Source organism: Nannospalax galili, unplaced genomic scaffold, assembly GCF_000622305.1.
Source record: "Nannospalax galili isolate Female #2095 unplaced genomic scaffold, S.galili_v1.0 scaffold9, whole genome shotgun sequence".
Taxonomy (NCBI): domain Eukaryota; kingdom Metazoa; phylum Chordata; class Mammalia; order Rodentia; family Spalacidae; genus Nannospalax; species Nannospalax galili.
Genome location: NW_008360332.1, coordinates 7,847,658 through 7,866,863, shown reverse-complemented (window position 1 = coordinate 7,866,863; position 19,206 = coordinate 7,847,658). Strand labels below are relative to the sequence as shown.

Here is a 19,206-nt window from a genome sequence, read left to right as displayed (position 1 = left end):
GTAAAATGTTAGTTTTTGCATGAACAGCAAAAGGTAAAGCTATCTTATTTAATCATTGAAGTACAACACATTAGTAAAAGGGGACTATAGACCTATGTATTGTTAGTGAAACATGGAAAAATATTAAGCCTATGTAATCCATCAGATCTTTGCTCATAGGTTCAAATTAGTTTAATTTGACAAAGAAGATCGTTGATATGGAATCTGTGGAATGAAGTGGGATGAATATCGTGTGTGTGTGTGTGTGTGTGTGTGTGTGTGTATGTGTGTGTGTGACTGGGTCTTTCATTGACCTGGAGCTCAGCAAGTAAGCCAGGCTGACTGGCTAGCTAGGCAAAAGGATTTGCTTCTTTCGGCCTCCGCAGTGCTGGGATCACAAGTGCAGACTTGAATTTTCACATAGGTTCTAAGAATTGAACTCAGGTCCTCATGCTTGCAAGACAAGCACTTTACCAACTGAGCTATCTTCCCTGCCCAAGGTGAACATTTGTGATGACAATGGTATTGTTATAATTGTTCTAAGCCTCATGTTGTGTTTATTCCCCACTAATTCTAAATTGTAGTCCAGATTGTACCACAGAGACATCTGTGATCAACATCCCAAAGACAAGGCTCAGTGAACGTACCGACATACTCCCAGACTTATCAAGAACTAAACACACAATTCTTTGTCCAGTCTGCAGCAGTGAGAAGGTAGGTGTAGGGGGCTGAGTCGTCATGGGAGTGGCTTGCTTAAAGTCCTCAGATTCCTGGATGACTTCCCATGTGCTTTGGAGATTGCATCGTTGGTTTTGGAGGTTTGGAGCTTCTTTATTGTGATTTTTTTCTGTACAGAATTCAACCACCTGTAATTGCCAATAAAATGATACAGATAACATCAAAGTACTTGCTATAATATTCAACAAAATTAACTCCTCCCTTTCCCCTCTAGGCTGCCCCACTAACTTATAATCATGGTTCAGTCCCACAATGACTGCACACACTACTGGGGAAAATCACAGTCATAACCTGGAATCCTATCTAAAACCACCACATCTTCAGCCCCATTGGACCTCTAGTGCTCCTTGGTGATCTATTGACCTTCTCTAGGTGGCTTCCTTTACTTAGATTTGCCATTCAAGATATCACCACTCTTTACACCACCCTCTTCAGCATTGCTGGTACCAGCTTGGCTCTCCATTTTCAAACCTACGAACTGCACCTCCTTACTTCCTGAACATCGTTAACTAATAATACCCCATGTTTGAGTTTGGACACCTAACTTTCCGGCTTGCTCCAAAATCCATCTGGGTATCTCACGGTTTCCTCAAACTTCATGCCTTCATAATGACCTCATCACTTTTCTCCAGCGCTGCTCCTCCTCCTTGTGTATTTCTTTACTTGATATCAACCTTATACCCCGGTTACCCAACTCAAGAGAGTGGGAGATTTCCCACTACAAATGACCTCAAATCTATGCATGTCCCTCTGCTTCCAGTTTATCGTCTTTCCTTCCTTCTCAATGGCATCTCGGTCATCCAAGTCCTTGTATCCTTCCTTTCGATGGTTCTAGTCACCCATCTGGCTTTTCCCCCTTACTGCTTCTTGATTGGTCTAACTTACAGCTGCTTGAGGAATCTTTCTTTGTATTCCTATAAATAAGACTCTATATTGTTCCTGTATGATGCTGTATTATGATATATGTGCACATGTGTGTGCCTGTGCCTGTGCATGTGCATGTGCATGTGGGAGGGGGTGTGCATGTAGAGTCCCGAGGTTGATGTTGGCTGTCTTTTCTCAGTTGTTCTCTGTCTTTATTTCTTTGGTGACAGGATCTTCCAGTCGATCTGGAGCTCATCAACTCGGCTAGACTGGCCATGAACTGTAGGGGTTTGCCATCCTTGGCCCCCCAGTGCTGGGATTACTGTAGCATGCTGCCATCCTTGGCTTTTTATGTGGATTCTGAGGATCTGAGCTCAGGTTCTCCTTGCTTGCACAGCAGGCACTTTACCAAGTCAGCCTTATTTCCAGCCTTATAAGGCCCTTTGTGCGGGTCGTGATTACCCACATGCTACATACCAGACACTTCATGGCAAACAGCAGTCTCCACGGTGCAGATTTTCGCTTCATTTCCCATTCTCCTTCCGGCTATGCAGACCAAGTCTCTACTTTCTTTCACTCTATCCTATTGGTTCCCAGAGTTGCCAGTTTTCTTCACTCCTGTCCCTCTGCTCTTGATCCTTTGCCAAGGAGTTCCCTCTCTTGCTTTTAACCAAAAGGTCACTTTCCAAACGTTTTTCTCATTTTCTATTCCTTCTCATAGAGAATTTCCATTCAATCCTCTGTTGCATTAGAATGCTATGTACAAACTCCAGTGAGGCCACTTTTACATCCTACTGTGTGTCTTAGACTATAAATCCACCACCAACAGAAACCTGCTCTCTCAAAATCTGGCCTGGTGTCTGATATATAGTATGGGCTAAATGCAAGATTTTTTTTTTAGTAACATTAACCTTTATGCATCTCATTTTTTAATATGTAGAATGATGATAGTTATTGTACAATTACCTAAAACTACACACAAGTCAATACTATTACAGCCAATAAGTGATGGTTCCTTTCCTTTATTTTTCATTACTTATATCCTTAACATTTGTGAGACTAAAAATGGAGGCACAAGGTACAAAGAAGGAATAACCTAGTTCTTCCTCTTGGGGACTTTATAGTATTGTTATTCAGTTAAAAAACAGATTCAGGGAGAGCTGGAGAGATGACCCAGCAGTTCAGAGCAGTGGGTGCTCTTGCAGAGGACCCAGGTTTGGTTTCCAGAGCCTACATGGTGGCTAACAACCACCCATAACTCCAGTTCCAGGGGATCTGACACCCTTTTCTGACCTCTGTGGGCATTGTACAACAGGAGTGCACTTACATACATGCAGGCAATACACTCAAGTAAAGGATTGAAAAAAAAAAAAACAGACCCAGAAAGACAAACACCACATATTCTCTCTCATAGCCAGATACTAGCTTTGAATTCTTAGATATACATATTTTAATTGGAAAATCCAGAGATGTCAGGAAACAAATGACTAAGGGCAGTGTGGCTTCATAAGAGAGGACCTAGGATGCAGTGATAAAGGGGGAAATGGGAATAATAGAGTAGGAAGGGTTAAACGGGGTGGGGATTTGGAGGGCAGGACAGAGGAGGGATCATGGGAGGAGATATAGTTTATATATACATATATATATATATGGAGATGTAAGGGAATTGACTTGTAACAGAGGGGCATTGCTCTTACTAGACACCATAGGCTAGCAAAGTAAAACCCAATGCCAGGGATGGACTTCTTCTTCTGAAGCTGTTGACCAGGGGTCTCATAGACCCTCAAACACTACTAGCCATTGCTCCTGCTCTTAGTTACCCACCAAAACTTCCTGGTAAGACCCTATTGCTGAACACACTACATACATGAACCATATTAAAAACAAGGAGAAATCAAGCTGGTACTGACTTCAAAGCTTCATTTCTACTGGCTTGCTTTCCTAGTGCTAGAAAGTATTATAAATGCTACTGGAAGAAAAAAATTAACCATTAACCTTACCTAGCTGTGAATGCTGTGTTGCTTCAATAACTGGCCTGGCAAGATATGACCTCTTGTGCAATAGTGGCATGAATATTATGGGAGATACCAAACACTTTCTAACTGGAATTCAGATCAACTTCATAAGATGGAGCCTATATCTGACATTCATATCAGGCCTAGGAACATGTGGCTAGACAGGCCATAGGCCATAGAATATTATTATTACCAAAATAACACTATTATTCTGGAATAATACTATTATTCTGGTAGATAGACTATTAAAGTGACTCCTAATGACTTATTGTTATATCCATAGATTAATTTATCTATCAACTCTCACCAGAGAGGGTTCCTTATGCAGCAGATGGTGATTAACCAAGAGGCCTACAACTGGCCAACTGGCAGAGAACAAGAAGCTGCAGAGTGGTTGTCCCTGAATTGGACACCTGTATCAAACTTCTGCTGCCAACAGCTCAGGGATCATTGTGGAAGAGGGGGAGGAAAGACTGCAAGAGCCAGAGGTGGTGGATGACCACAAGAAAATGGAGTTTTCCAGATAGCTAGGATTTACTCAATTGGACTAACAGCAAAGGTGACAACATGTACAAGTAACCCAGCATAGATGTGGGGAAGTGGATAAGAAACTCCAACTCTCTCTGAGGAACTGTTGGCAACCAATGGCTGCTGGGAGGGGGAGAACATGTCTCATTTAAGGATGTGACTCTTAGTAGGTTAACTAGGTTTCAGGGGAGGACCCTCACTGAAGAACATTTGGGGGCATAAATTTGACTCTATAGTCTAAGTTTGATATATGATATTCACCATTTGCCAGTATCAATTATATTTGGCTGGCATTAGTTTTGGCTGGGTGTTATTATACAGATAAACAGGGGTAGTTAAAAGTTTAATATCCCTCTGACTAAAACAAACAGTTTGCCCCTATTAATCACTAATTCTCCATTGTCTAATGGCACCAAGACTTTATCCTTATCGCTCTATAGGCTAGTGCACTTTGTCCTCCTGTTTCAAGTGGTTAAATAGCTTCTAAATAAATGTAAAATCTTTATGATAATTAAGCAGCAGATGAATAACTCTATTCCATCTTATTTGCTAAGAACTTTCCATATAAATGGCATTGTGCCAGCATCCAGGAGGTGAAAAGGTAAGTCCTACTCAGAAAGAAATGTTGTTTGATTGAAACGTGTCATTAAATTATAAGATGGAAGAACATGAAGTATTAAGAGATTAAAAAAAAAGAATCATAGTATTCAAAGACCGGTTACTATACAGTTCAAACTATAGCTATCATATGAGTCAAAAACATAATCTTAAATGTTTGGGATTTCAGAAATTTATAAAGTAATCTTTTGTTGTAAAATACTGTTTTATTCATTCATATTTTTTTTTAGAGCACATGTTTTGATAGTGATTCCAGGTACTAGTATGGCTACTTGTTAGTGAAGTAACCTGAAAAGAAAAATAGTGTAAACCCCAGGTAGAGATTCTCAATCTGGCTATGCATTTAATTTACATTAACTCATTTAAAACCTTAGCATTTGTGAGACTAAAAATGGAGGCACAAGGATACAGTCAGTATCCAACCAAGGGTGGTACAGCTTACAGTTTTTGATGATGGTGTGGAGGGACGCAAGTCCATAGAAACCATGTGTCTCAAATTCTGGCATTTTTTGATACTAGGTACTTTTGCAGTGCTAGACAGTAGAAGTGAGTGCAGTTCCCAGTCCATCACAAGGTTGCAGGCCAATGACTACAACTGCAGTGTGGCATGGTGCTAGGTTGAGTTCTGCAAGGGTTGGTATATTAGATTCAATTTCAACTCATGAAAATGGGTTTATTGGGACATAACCTCAAGGAACCTCTGTCCATTACCGGGACTCCTCCAAATAGATCTGGGAATTACCTGCAAAGCCAGGTGAAAGATGGGCCTGGAGAATCATGTGCATCAAATTTTAAAAACGTAAGTCCTGTAGTTACTGGCAGGTCCTTAAAAGTTATTTTTCCCTCCGTCCCAGAAAGAAAACACAATTTTAGATAGGATACCAGCAAATAAGAAGGGCTCCCCACTAAACTCACCTTGCGGACACATTTATTCTTATTTATATGGATAGTCAAGTTCAACTATGACCAGTGGATCATCACTAAAAAAACAGCAAGACATAAAATCTGCACAAGATTAGGTCCATAAGCATCCTCTCAGGGAAGGGGAAGGGATTTGAGTGGCCCCACCCTTCCCTGAAGATTTATATGCAGTTAATGGTTGATGGGGAAGGAGAGAGGTTTTCTTCAGCAGCGTTAGCTGCTGGAAAGGGACTTGTGTTCCTGTGAACAAACCCTGACCCATACTCCTGTAAGCAATCTTAACGAAACTCAGTTGGTCACACACACAAAAAGACAGGAGGGTGGAAGGACTAGCCGGAGGAGGAAGAGGATTAGTAGGAGTGGAGGAGGGACAAGAGAGGGTAAGGAGGGAGTGACTATTACAGAAATGCAGTATGTAAATCTATGAAAATTTGATAAACCCATTATTATGCATAATTTATATATGCTAATAAAACATTAAAAATAGCAAGAAGGTTTTTTTTTATTATTTAAAGATATTGAAACTATGAACAAACTCTCAAAGGGCATTAACAGTCTTAAAATGATAGAAAAATGTAGTTAACCACCAAAGGTAGAAACAGTCTGTAAAGAACTCTCTGGAATTTAATTAAAGGACTATTATTCATCTCTCTGTTAACTAATGAAAGGTAATGCCTATTCTTCCTGGATAAATGTCTTATTGAACTAAGATGCTTTGTGCTCAAATGCCTTTAAAGGTATCTGAATTGATTCTAAGCACTTAAAAGCTAGAACAAAGGAAATAGGGGAAAGAAGAGGGGTGAAGAGAGGGAAGGGTCATGGTTTTATGCTCTTTTGTATTCCCAGCTCAGTCTGGGGGGCATCGGTTGTTGATTTCCCTTTAAAGCTGACAGTTTCGCTAAAATTTGATCTTCCCTTAGAGTACCTGGGTAAAGCAAAACCCTCCTCCCTTAATTCATATATACATGGGGAAAAAATAAGGCACTTACTGAATCGATACTTTGTGCAAACATTATGGAAGCCTTCTCAGTCTGTTGCTTATGCGGTATGAACACACAATCTTTTTCATACAGTCCTGTTACTTTGTCGAATCTGCAGGCTTTTCCAGTGACACAACTGCCTCCCTGGCACTGATATATTCTATTTTCACCACTAATAGCTTCTGAACACCTGAAAATATATTAATGTTTGATCTTTAGGCCATGAGATCATTTCAAAAGTTTCAACTTTGAGCTTAGTCTCTTTTGTGTGATAGCCAAAGAAGCAAATACATGTCCTTCTATAACAAAGCATTACTTTTAAAATCAGTTATTTCTGCTGCCAGAAAGAATCGAAGGGGGCTCCAAAACAGTATCAGAACAGCATTACTGCAGCTCAGTCTCAGACACCTCCAATCTATTCTTCTCATCCCCAGAATGTCAGGAGCACCTCCTTTTTTCTCCCCAAAGATTTGTTTGTTAATTGTTTTTCCTTACTGCTTTATTTCAAATAGTTTTTACAGTTCTTATATGTTGATGGATTTATTTTTTGTTATGTGCTTATGAGCTTTGCTATTATAAATGGAATGCTTTCCTCTCACATTTTATTTTTTAATTATAGTTTTGAATATGTAAGTAATGTAAGTATATAAGATATTTAGAATACAATAAAACCTATAAAGAAAAGCTATGTCTCATTATTAGAAATAAACCATTTAACATGTTGAAACATTTTCTCTATACCAGCACAACATTACACATGTAGGTTGTTTTCTGCTTTTAAAAAACTTAGCAGGTTAGTATATTTTAAACATTAATATATAATTTCATGTTTTTACAAAATGTGAATTTAATATTTTTGATAGTACATAAATACAGCATAATTTACTATATGTCCTTTTTCTTAAGTTTTCAAAACAACACATTTATGCATACACAAAATTTCACATGAAGTTTTGACCATATTTCCATGTTTTCCTGATGATTTATTTTTTGAGGAAATTGTCAGTTCTAAAGTTTTGAACATTAAAAAATATCTGTTAATATAGTTCATTCTATCATTTCCTTAAAGTGGATTTTTAAACATGGAGTTGCTTGGCTGAGAAACAGAAAAAAAAAAGATTTGATATATGTTACTTTTCAAAAATGTTGCTTTAACTGGAACAACTATCTGTAAGAACTGTGGACTCACTGGCAGTATGTAAGGGAGATGACCTCACTTTGTCCAGTTTGCTTCTCTTTGATTACTAGTAAGCATCGGCATTTCGTGTGTTTATGGACTTCTAAAATTTTCTTCTGTCATGAACTATATATTCTCTCTTGCCAAATTTCTATTCATGTTTCACTGATTTTCAAACGTTTATGTTTTGGTTTTTTCTCCTTTGAGACAGAGTCTCTTGCAGCCCAGCCTGGCCTTGTGCTTCAATGTGTATCGGAGGATGGCTTTGAGCCCCTGGTCCTCCTGCCTTCACCTTGAACACGCTGTGCTTCCAGATGTCTGCCATCGCTCTTTGTTTAAAATCCTCTTAATGTGTTACAATATTAAATTCTAAAAGCTTCAATTGTTTTATTTTTGTGAACATCTTTTTTTCTGTTTGTTTCTTTTCTTTTCTTTTTTGAACCCTATTTAGTTTATGTTTTGTTTTACGTGCAACAAAATTTTAGTTTTATGGGAAATCATATTTACTCTCTTTGTTCTTTTAGTAATGCCTTTTGCTAAAGAAATTTTTTTGAGACAAGGTCTTATTATTTAGCCCAGGATAGCCTTGAAATCACTATCCTCTTGAGTCAGTCTCCTGAGGGCTGAGATTACAGTCATGTGCCACCACAATTATCTCTTATCCCAATTTTTAAGAGCATAGAAAACAGTAACCTTCACTGCATATATATTTGTTGTTTATTAACTTGATGTATATTCACATTAATAATTTCAAATAGGGAGAAATTAATGTATAGATGTATTTATTAATATTTTCTATTTCTTAATGCTAATAATTGCATTATGATTTTGTTTTCATTTTTAATGAGTCTAGCCAATTGGAAGAGGCTCTGTAATTTGTAATTAAAACTCTATTAAATTATTCTATAGAAATGACATTTGTATTATTTTATTTAAGGCAGTGTTATATTTAAAATTCGGTAAATAAAGCTCCCTTTATTGTGATTCTTTAGTTGAGTGAACTCTAGGATTTTCAAATGAGAAAAAAATTTTTTTAACTAGATTTTCATAAAATCTATACATCATTTTTTGTTGAATTGATAGCTTTTGTGTGTGGAAAGCCTCTGTATTCAGCTTGATTTTTTTTTCTAAATCTTTTAGAATTCTTTATAGTTTTCTTCAAATATATCTTCTGCTTCTTAGAGTTTTTTTTTCCTGAATTGCTATCTTGAAAAGACTTTAATATTACATCTTGAACTGGCTATTACTAATTTGTGGAAAATCAATGCAAATCATTACTTTCTATGGTTCCTTTGCCCACTTTCCTTTCATTGCTTGGGTTTTCTAAGTGGACCATGTGCTGCATGTGGGTGATTTTCTCTCTTCCCTTCTGGTAGCCCTTTTTGTGCCTCCTCAGTTTGATGTAGTACCACATTAGAAGCCACTTCCTAAACAGATCTGGATAACTACGACCACAGTGGCCTTCTGCGTCTTCTTCCTGGGACTGTCTCTAGAGTTTCCTTATTAAACATGGGCTGGGCTGTTGGTTTTCAGAGATGTGCTATGTCCAGTTAATGGAGTAACTTGTTCTGGATAGTTACTATTTTTGCGATTACTTTTAGGCCAATAAGTAATGAAAACATTTGGAAGATAATGTATAATACACATCATGAATACATTCTAATAGAATTTATTTTTTTTAAGAGTACATGACAATCATGTAAGCTTTGCTTATGTGGTATGGAAGGAAAAGCATGCTGATATGTAGATATTTCTATATGATATCAGAAAGTAGTAAGTACAAACCAGTCTTCTTAAGGGAAGATACAATGTCTACCTGTGTAGAAGCTTAGAAAAGAGGAATGGGAGAGGCAGATAACAGGCTTGGAATAGTGCCATTGACTGATATTTGAAAGGTAAAACAAACGTGGTCATGTTGGGGAAATGACTGACTCTGGTCTGTGTAATGCAGAGGGTATAAGCAGATGGCATCTGGCATTCTGCATGGCTGTAGGCTGCTATGTAGAACCCACTGATGGCTGGAGAGCTCTGATGATATGTTGAATGTGGACCATGCTGACAGAGCTTGAATGCAATAATCAAAGGGAAAAGTGGGGAGCCGTAATGTGTGATATCATGCGGGAGGAAAGGAGTTCAAGACTGAGTTCTGAGCCTGGTCCAACCCTTCTTGGAAATGACTGTGCCAAGTCAAGATTCTAAATGAACCAAAGTTGAGTGTTTCTCCTTTAATGAGCCGTCAGTGGAGGAAGACTGGGAGCAGAATTGGGGAGAGCATTGTATCAACTTCTATTTTTAAAAATTATTGAACTGGGTATGTTGGCACATACCTTTAATCCTACAGAGGCAGGTAGATCTCTGAGTTTAAGGCCATTTGAGGCAGCCGGATCTACATAGCAAGTTTCAGGTCAGCCAGAGCTATATAGTATGTCCCTGTCTTGAAAAAATACACTTATACACAGAAATAAATATGCAATTTTATCAAGCTTCTTGATATTATATTAATTACCTAATATAACAGCCTTTTTTGATTGTGGGAAGCCTCCCACTGAGTTTTTACTATCCCCTTAATTCCACTAGCTGTAATTTATTATCGTTTTGTTTAAAATGTTTGCCTCTGTGTTTGTAGAGAACTATAACCTTCAAGTTTTGTTTTGTTTTGTTTTTGTTGTTTTTTTCTTAACAGCGTCTGCCAGGTTTTAGTATCTGAATCACATTGCCACTTTAAAATAAATGACTGCACTCCTTGTCGCTTATGCTTGTACTAAAGCAGTTATACTCGTGGAAAATTCTGTTTGCCAGAATTTTCCCATAAAACCATGGCAGCCACTTTTCAAGTGTGATTCACTTTGTTTTCTATTGACACAAGCAGGGTTCACTTTAGACTGTGAAGAGATTCTGTTGCCTTTGGTTTTAATGTCTGGGTTGTCTTTTAAGCAAGCTCCACGGCCCCTCTGAGACCCAGTCCAGTAGAGCTCAGTCCTCCTTAAAGAGCTGTAGCTCTGCCTCTGGTACTGAAAGAGGAGACACTGCATTGCACATACCACCTACAGCTGCAGTAGAGTTGGACACAGTCAACAGGATGCAAATAAATTAGAGCTGCAAAGTAGAAAATTCAGTTAGTTGAAGCACTTGTAAACAAAAGTGACCATTTTGTGGAAATCTGAAAAAAAAACGCACTAGAAAAGAATGAGTTGGAGATAGAAGATAAGCAGAAGACTGATGTTTTTAAAGAACCAATTCAAGGAAGCATTGGCTGTATCTTAAAATGGTTTGAGACACATACAAATATACGTACTTTACTGCTTTGGGTCTTCCTCTGGACAAGTAGAACTTCTCATCGTAATTGTATTCATCCATCACTCCCCATCGTAGATGAGCCCACTCGTGGACAAACACCCTACCTGTGAGCAAATATTTCCAGCAGCTGAGTACAATATTCATGGTGAAGCAACCTTCTCACACTGCAGGAAGACAATCCTTCTAAATGTCTATTTTGCTTTGCTAAGCTTTTACCAAAGTAGAGGCCTGATTTCTGTAGATGGGCCTAATAAACATATACATTTCTGTAAAATATGGGTATTTATTTTGGCTTATCAAATGTTAACAGGATGCTGAGTGAGAGTCAGGAAGTTATCCATTCTCTGACCAGGCAGCTACCTTGTCCTCACACAGAGCTTGGCCTAGTGAAGGACACACAGACTCAGATAGCTAAAATGCCTAGTGGTGCCAGAATTAAGTGCAACTCCTTAGCACAGTGTATGAAGTGCCTGATAATTCAGGCCCCACTGTGTCCCCAGCTTTCTTTCCTGCTGTTTATACTCTTTTGTGCTCCACAATCACAGCGAATTCCAGAACTTTCATGTCCCAGGTTACATCATGCTCTTGACTGACTCTGGTTCTTTACATATGTTTCCTGTCCTTGGAATCTCCTCTAATTGTCTCCCTAATGCTAATTACTACGACTCTTCTTTTCATCCCAGCTACTTGAGAGACGGAGGCAGGGACATCACTAATTCAAGGCCAGCCTAGGGCAACTTTTTTGAGATCTGGTCTCAAAAACAAACAAAAACAACCAAATTTCTGTCCACCTAGTTGTGTTCCTGGGCATGCTCAGACCAGGCCAGGCTCTCTTCCTCTATATGTTCACTGTATCCCTTTATTGCACTTACGTCTTATGTGGTCTTCGTTACTTATCTCTATGAGGACATGTACTATGATTTCTTCCCTGTCATACTTGGGAACATAATGTCTAAAGATTAATAGACACTCATTAAATATCTGCTCTATTTGGATGAATCTTAGTTTTTTTTTTTTTTTTTCTGCCTTGTCTAAGTTAAGAAAACTGCTGATTCTGGACGATTCTAATCTTTTTTGATATTAGTTATCTAGTACTAGTTATTTAGTAATACTGAGTATTTGAGTATATTTATAAAAGCACATATTAATATGTACTTTGTGGCTTATTTTAACATTTTCCCTAAAGATATATAGCTCATATGGACATGATGAAGAATTTATTTTTTCTAAGGAAAATTGAACTTTTTTTCTTTAGTTATACTTTTCTTTTCAGAATCTCCCTAAGTAGCCCAGGATGGCCTCATTCTCAGGATCCTTCTCTCTCAACTGTCTTGTGATTATGGATGTGCGTTACCACTCACAGCAGTGACAGGCTTTCAAAAGATGAGAGCAAGATTAGTCTATCTGCTACTCAGAGAGTGGCACACAGACCAGTAGTATCAGTATCACCTGGAAGATTATTAAGAATTCAGAGGCTGAGTCCCTCCCCAAGCCTACTGAATCATGATCTGTGTTTCAAAGATCCCTTTACAGTTTGAATGCAGGTAAAAGCCTGATCATTGTGCATGGTCACCATCTGGTGGTTATCACATGAATCGCAGGAAGGTGATTTAATTCATTCAGGTGAGTTAACAGATACATAGAAACCTATCTCACTACATGTTACCATAATTACCCTGCACTATGGCAATTTATAACAACACTTACATAGGTAAGCAAACTAATGTTAATCTATGGCTGAGAAATGCACTGTTCTCAATCATTGTTTTAAATGAAACATGCTTTATTAAATTTGTTTATTATAATTTATTTATCCTATGTGGGCTTACCCATAAATATAATGATATTGTCTATAAATTTTGAAATACAATTGCAAGATTATGAGTAATTTGGTGGAATAGCTGTTCTTAGTCCATACCTTGTGGTCCATACTGAGCCAACTTCTTTCCTGCTAAGAAGTTCGGAGTGAGGTGAATCTGTATCCCCATCTCTCCACACTTTCCTATCTGCTCAGTGTAGGGCTCATCATCATCTGGGGTGCTACGTGCAGCCACCAGAACATCAGCCTGAAATGCAGGAAAAGATTATCACACCATTTCAGCAAACTGATTCTGACACAATTCCATTTGGTTCTAGAATATTTTGACTTGGGAAAAAAACCCACTAGAATACAGAAGAAAATCAATTTAAAGAACATGATCTCACATTTTTTAAGGTCTCAAGTTTTGGCCTCACATAGTCAGGTTTTGTCTTCCAGGTTTCAGGAATCAAAATGGCAACATTTTTGAAATAAAATCTTTTCCCCGTGGCCTCAAACAGGTATGGAGATGCTTGAGTCACCATGTCCTGGGAAGAAAGAAAACAACAGCCAAATGATTGAGAACAGATTCAAGTATAAGTCACCTGAATTTGCATGTGTAATTTGCCTTTCAAATGACTTGCTGGACAGGGGACAGGGCTTTATTAACAGTATCAGCTAACCTTTCTGAGCAGTTTTCACACCATAGGACAACAGGAAGCAATGCAGACTCTAGAGGCAGATGCTAACCCTGGCATAGCCCCTTCTTGTGGGACACTAGGTACATTCTAATCCTGATCTTTCCACTTATGAAAAGAAAACTATTACCATGACTACCTGCTAAAGCACTAGGAAGCTCACTTAGAATCATATGTTCAGTGTCACCCAGTGACTTCATTGCATTTGCTCCTTGAACATCAATAAAGCTTTGAGAATCTGGGAATGCAATTCCCCAGGCCTCACAACAATAGCAGTGGAGAGAAGCAAAGTAAATATGACTCCAACACCTGCTGTATCAACATAATAATTTTGGGATTTACTACTGAATCCAAATTAACTTATTTAATACTAAATGTTATGGTAGCATGGTATTAGGAGTTAGATAACAGGAAGCAGTATGATTATTTATTTTCAAATTATGCAGAACTTTGTCTCTAAAAAGTTAAGTGGCAGTAATAGTAAGTGCCCCTTGCCGGCTCCCCAGGGTGCAGTACCCCAAGAAGATGTATTCTTGCAACTGCTGCTGAGGAACGAAGGCATTGGGTATGCTAGGATCGAGAGTGAGTGCTGACAAGGAATGGCGTTCTCTCCAGCATTTTGAGGTAGGCAGAGAGGAAATGAATCTGGAAAGGATGGCTGAGGAGAGAGCTGAGCCTTGGGCAACACAGGTGAGCCACAGAACGAGCCCGCAGCTCCAAGGAGTGAGTCAGCCTGCGGTGATGAAACGGAGACAATAATAAAACTAGCAGGCCTGAAAATGTTCCTATACATAGAAGGGACCAGAAATAAGGCACAAATTTTGTTTGTTTTAATGGGAACCACAATAACGTTTATATGTTAGAGGAAAACGGTAATGCAAAGGAAAAGCGGAATGGGGCAGGAGTAAAGTCCTGCTGGAGCTGGCCTGTGTGAGCAGACTTGGTCCTGGCTGGAGCTGGCCTGTGTAAGCAGACTTGGTACCCAGTCAGGGAGAGCACAGTAGAAACAGCCCATCACTGTCTGGGGAGGCCTAATTGGGTAGAGATGAAGGGCTGAACTTGTTCCTCCCCTTCCTAGTGCTCTGAACTGGGGCATTTATTTTTTTTCTCTCTAAGCTTTACTTTTTCCCTTTTCAAATAGCAACAGTAATGATTCCTTTCCTAACCTAAAAAAATTGCTTGATGATTTGCATTTCCATCTTCTAAAAAGTCAGATTTTTAACAAGTACTGGGAGGGTTTGATATTATACATATAATTCTAAATTTTTTTAAAAGAGTGAAAAAAAACCACTAAAAAGTTGATGATGAGTACTTTACTGCAGTTTGACTTGTGGAATGTGCAGAAGGAAGCATAGGCTGCACGAAATAAATGCTCAAGTCTTTGGGCTTTGGTCGAAACATTAGATGTTCCAGGCTCTGAGAACTTGACCTCATATCCACACAGATGTTTTAACTCTGGCTGAGAGAAGATTGTGGGCATGGCTTATGGGATGAGCCCAACATTCCTTAAGGACAGGGATCGAATATTGCTGACAGCCGGATTCATAGTGCCTGACATAATGTAGGTGCTTTGCAAATATTTGTTGTATGGTTGAACCAAAGATTAATTAACTGAACAAATAGTTATGATGAATGGCAAACAGGCACACTAGTGTCAAGACCAACAGCATCTGTGCTGTGCACTGAAGAGATACTCCAACATACTCCCATTGATTGTTCCTTGTGTAACTGTGTCTGTGGAGGATGAGGGGCAGGGGAGGAGCGGGACAGGTGCTTCTTCCTGTTCTCATTTGTGGAATGTACTCCCAGGGTGTCTGTAAGCCACAGAGGAGCCTTGACAGGAGCCAGGGGTGGTGCATGACGCTGACCATATAGGTGGAGAAAGAGTGAGCACTGTCCTGCTGAAGCCAAGTATTTAAAAAAGCTGACTTGGAGACTCTGTCCCAACAAGGGCATCTAGTGGAGAATCTCCCCTCAGAAAGGTTATAGGAGCAGAGACTGAAGAGGAGCCAGGAAAGACAGCCATGCCCGCGGTGAAACGAAGCAGGGAGGAACTGGCTTTTGCTAAGCACTCTGAGAGCCTCAGCATAACATTATGCGTCACTGTTTTCTTGTCACAGAGGGGGAAGTGGTGGAAACCAACTTAGTTCACACACAGTTCAGGTAGTCCTCATTTCAGAAAGCTAATTCAATAACTGTGGTGAGAAATATATATTTTCAGGGAGGAAACCTACCAAAGATAGTGGGGGGAAGGAAGCACCCTGAAGGTTCCTAGCTCCATATAACTACAAATTGCCATTGTTACCGGAGCTAAACACTGTGTTCTCCTGGCATGCTCCTCAAACTCATGGAGGCAGAAGCACACTGACCGCATTTCTCTTCTATATTCTGCCTTGTCTATTTTCCCAAGTGCCCACTTCATTCTTGCAGATGTCATTTCCAAATTCAGAGGCAATCAAATGCTCACTCAAGGTTTCAGACCTGAGTTTCCCTTTACCAATGCCAGTTGGAAGGCCTTTCGATAAGTCGGCAAACTTCATAGGGAGAAGTGTGCTCCCTCCATTCCCCTGACCCTGCTACAAAACACTAGCCAGGAACCCTGGCAGATAAACATGGCTCTTTCTCCAGTCCTCTTTTCTGGATTTGCTTCTGCTTAGAGTAAGGCATCATTAGGAGGATCTTCTGGACTTTCATACAAGGAATTTTCCATCAGGAGGGATAGAAAGGTGACTGATGGAGGAGGGGCTGAGCTTCGGTGACCCTCACTGCTGAACTATTTGATACTGATAGATTCAAGGAGAGAGGAAATCACTGTCTTTAGTTAAGTACTCACTGGTGACTCCACCGGGCTCCAATGGATAGTTCTAATACAATACTCACATAGACAGCCCTGGTTAAACTAAACGGGTCAATAAACAAAACTAAAAGTCATGAATCTGGGAAAGGGACTAAGGGGGTATTGAAGGGAAGGGAGGGAGATAAGAAAGAGTGGGGGTGTTAGTAATCAGAACTTCACATTATGATATGTTTGAAATTGCCAAAGAAAAAATTTAATTTAAAAAAGAAATGAAAGAAAACCTTTTGTCCAAGCACATAAACAAAATTCAATGAATGTATGAATGAGAACAAAAAACATAAGAAAAAAATGTAAAATTCAATAAAGTAAAAATACTGTTAAAATGCAGTAAAAAGAACAAAAGGTCACTGGAAACCAGTGATTATAGCTACAATTTATTGAGCTCCTATTGTGTCCCAGACACTATGTATGCATTTTTATATTCTCCTCACAAAACCCTATCACAAAGCTGCTTGTTATTGCCCACATTTCACAGATGAGGACACTCATTTCCTCATATAGCACTGCCTGTGAACATGCCCTAGGCAGATTCCAGGTGGTCTTCTAAGGCATTCCTTTCTTATTTTTAGCCCATGTTGTGAAAGACCTTCTCTAATTCCTTTACCTAACAACACTTTGGATAGCTCTTCCAGGAAAGGAAACTTTTATGCACTTCCTCTCCCCACACAGAAGAGGTAGCTGGGTGAGAGCTACCCCCTCAGCAGCCCTCAGCTGATCCCTTGATTCTAAGTTGATGAAATGCAGGGTCTCTGTGCATTGGAAGGACTGATCTTAAAGTAGAGCTTGCATCCTGATTCCTATTAGCATCACATGGAAGGGTGGTTACAAACAGAAAGATGGAAAGGGAGCCTAGTATGTGCCAATGATAGCATCAAGAGAAGGAATTGGCGTCTTTACAACTGACTTTGCTTTCATATGGAATGAAATGATACAGACAGAATCTACAATCAGTAAATACAGACATCATTTAGTAAGTACCAACAATATATCTAACTCTGAGTTATGTGCATTGCATTCAGCTTATTCTTCACAACAATCCTAGTTATTGAAAGGGTTATTGCTTCCATTTTATAGATGAAGAACCTGAGATTCAGACATAAAAATATCTTCTTGCCAGGTCAAGCAGCTGGAACAAGAGGCGTCATCTTCTTTTTATCAAAATACTATGCTTGTTGCAATAGTAATTGAAAAGCCACAGATAATGGCCACATGGAACATACCTTTATCTGCTGAATGAGCGCTTCATCTTCTGGCAAGCTGGGATCAATGGCAATGACAATGCCTTCGTAGCCATTGTTGTTTAGTTGAATGAGGGAATTGCTTAGGGCCCCTTCTAGAAGGTGGAGGACCAAGATGAAGACAGAACTCTTTAATGATCCCATTGTTGCAAATTTCCCTTTGGAAAATGCTGGCTATGAGGATGTCTACCACTATATATATATATATATATATATATATATATATATATATATATATATATATATATATATATATATATATATATGCACGAAAATATAGACACGGTTCTCCCAACTTATCAAAGATGATTTATTATAGGACTTTAGCCTCTTGACCTAAAGTGGTTCATTACCACATTTGTCTACAATATGAGAGTAACTATCGTTTAAAACCCAATTGTGTACTTTTAAGTGTTTCTATTTAAAAGGAATGTTGGGCTGGCCTTGGCCTGTGCCAGATCTTGGCCAGATGCTTGAGCAAGGGTGGGGGGGCCCACATCCGGTTCTCTGGAAACACTCATGCCAAACAAGCAGGTTGGCCATTGGAAGATCTGTTTACTTACAAATATTTGCCTAGTCAGGGACATTGACCCACCCAACACCACCCCTCGCCCCTCCTTCCCAGGTCCACTGCACTGTGTTCAGTAAGCTTTCAGTCCCTGAAAGCCATCTCTCCAGTTCTCAGAGTGGTCTTTGCTCCGACTCTCATCAGTGGTGACTTAACCTCAGCTCTTCTTGGTGTACTTCTTAGGCAATCCACATGCACCAAAAGCATTAGCAAGTAATTTAAATGTTATTGACTATTTTTTACTGGAGAGAAAAGATAAAATTTTCATCTTATTTTGAAAAGCAAACTTCCTCCAGTTTCCTCAGCACACAGGCTGCTTCTCTAGCCCATGTTTCTTACCACTTAATAAAGTTTAAACCAAAAGCATGAAGTTATTTTGCTGAACTTAAATATCACTCTGAAACAAATTATAGAGGCTAAGCTATTATATTTATATTTCAAACTTCAGATGAAAATCCGTAGTGACCCACTGTGTTCCTGTATTCAAATTACTTGGAAATAGCTTTTATCCAAACTTGGTTTGATCTTCAGAGAGAAGAAAACACGAGTTTTACCTTGTCTGTCCGTTTTCTTTGATGTTGATTCATACAATTTAAGTTAATATTTAGTGCTAACATAATATTAGCAATAGAAAAAGAAATATTGAAGTAGAGAAGTTCAAAGTGATTATTCAGATGATCTAAATATGCATTCATGGGAAAAGATAATACATTTATTATACATAGAAATAAAAAAAAAATAGATTCTGGGCCAGTGAGATGGCTCAGTGTGTTGAAGACACTTGGTGCTGTGCCTGACAAACTGACCTTGATCCCTGGAATCTACCTGGTGTGTTTGGTTCCAATATTATAATAAAAGAGTTGCATTTCTGTGTGTGTGAGTACAGATTATCCCACTTGTCCTCTAAGAGCAAGGTCAAGTTCATTAATT

At 39.0% G+C, this 19,206-nt stretch overlaps 1 protein-coding gene across 1 annotated transcript in view; it reads right to left on the bottom strand.

Moving 5' to 3' along the window:
- Window positions 1-17,852, bottom strand: part of Clca1 (chloride channel accessory 1) — a 30,328-nt gene extending 12,476 nt beyond the window's left edge. Inside the window, exons 1-6 of the mRNA XM_008826265.1 lie at window positions 17,691-17,852; window positions 13,323-13,463; window positions 13,036-13,183; window positions 11,116-11,221; window positions 6,653-6,833; window positions 627-845 (exon numbers count right to left, since the gene is read on the bottom strand). Coding sequence (XP_008824487.1) covers window positions 627-845; window positions 6,653-6,833; window positions 11,116-11,221; window positions 13,036-13,183; window positions 13,323-13,463; window positions 17,691-17,852 — 957 coding nt within the window. The remainder of the gene's footprint in view (window positions 1-626; window positions 846-6,652; window positions 6,834-11,115; window positions 11,222-13,035; window positions 13,184-13,322; window positions 13,464-17,690) is intronic.
- Window positions 17,853-19,206: the final 1,354 nt, after the last annotated feature.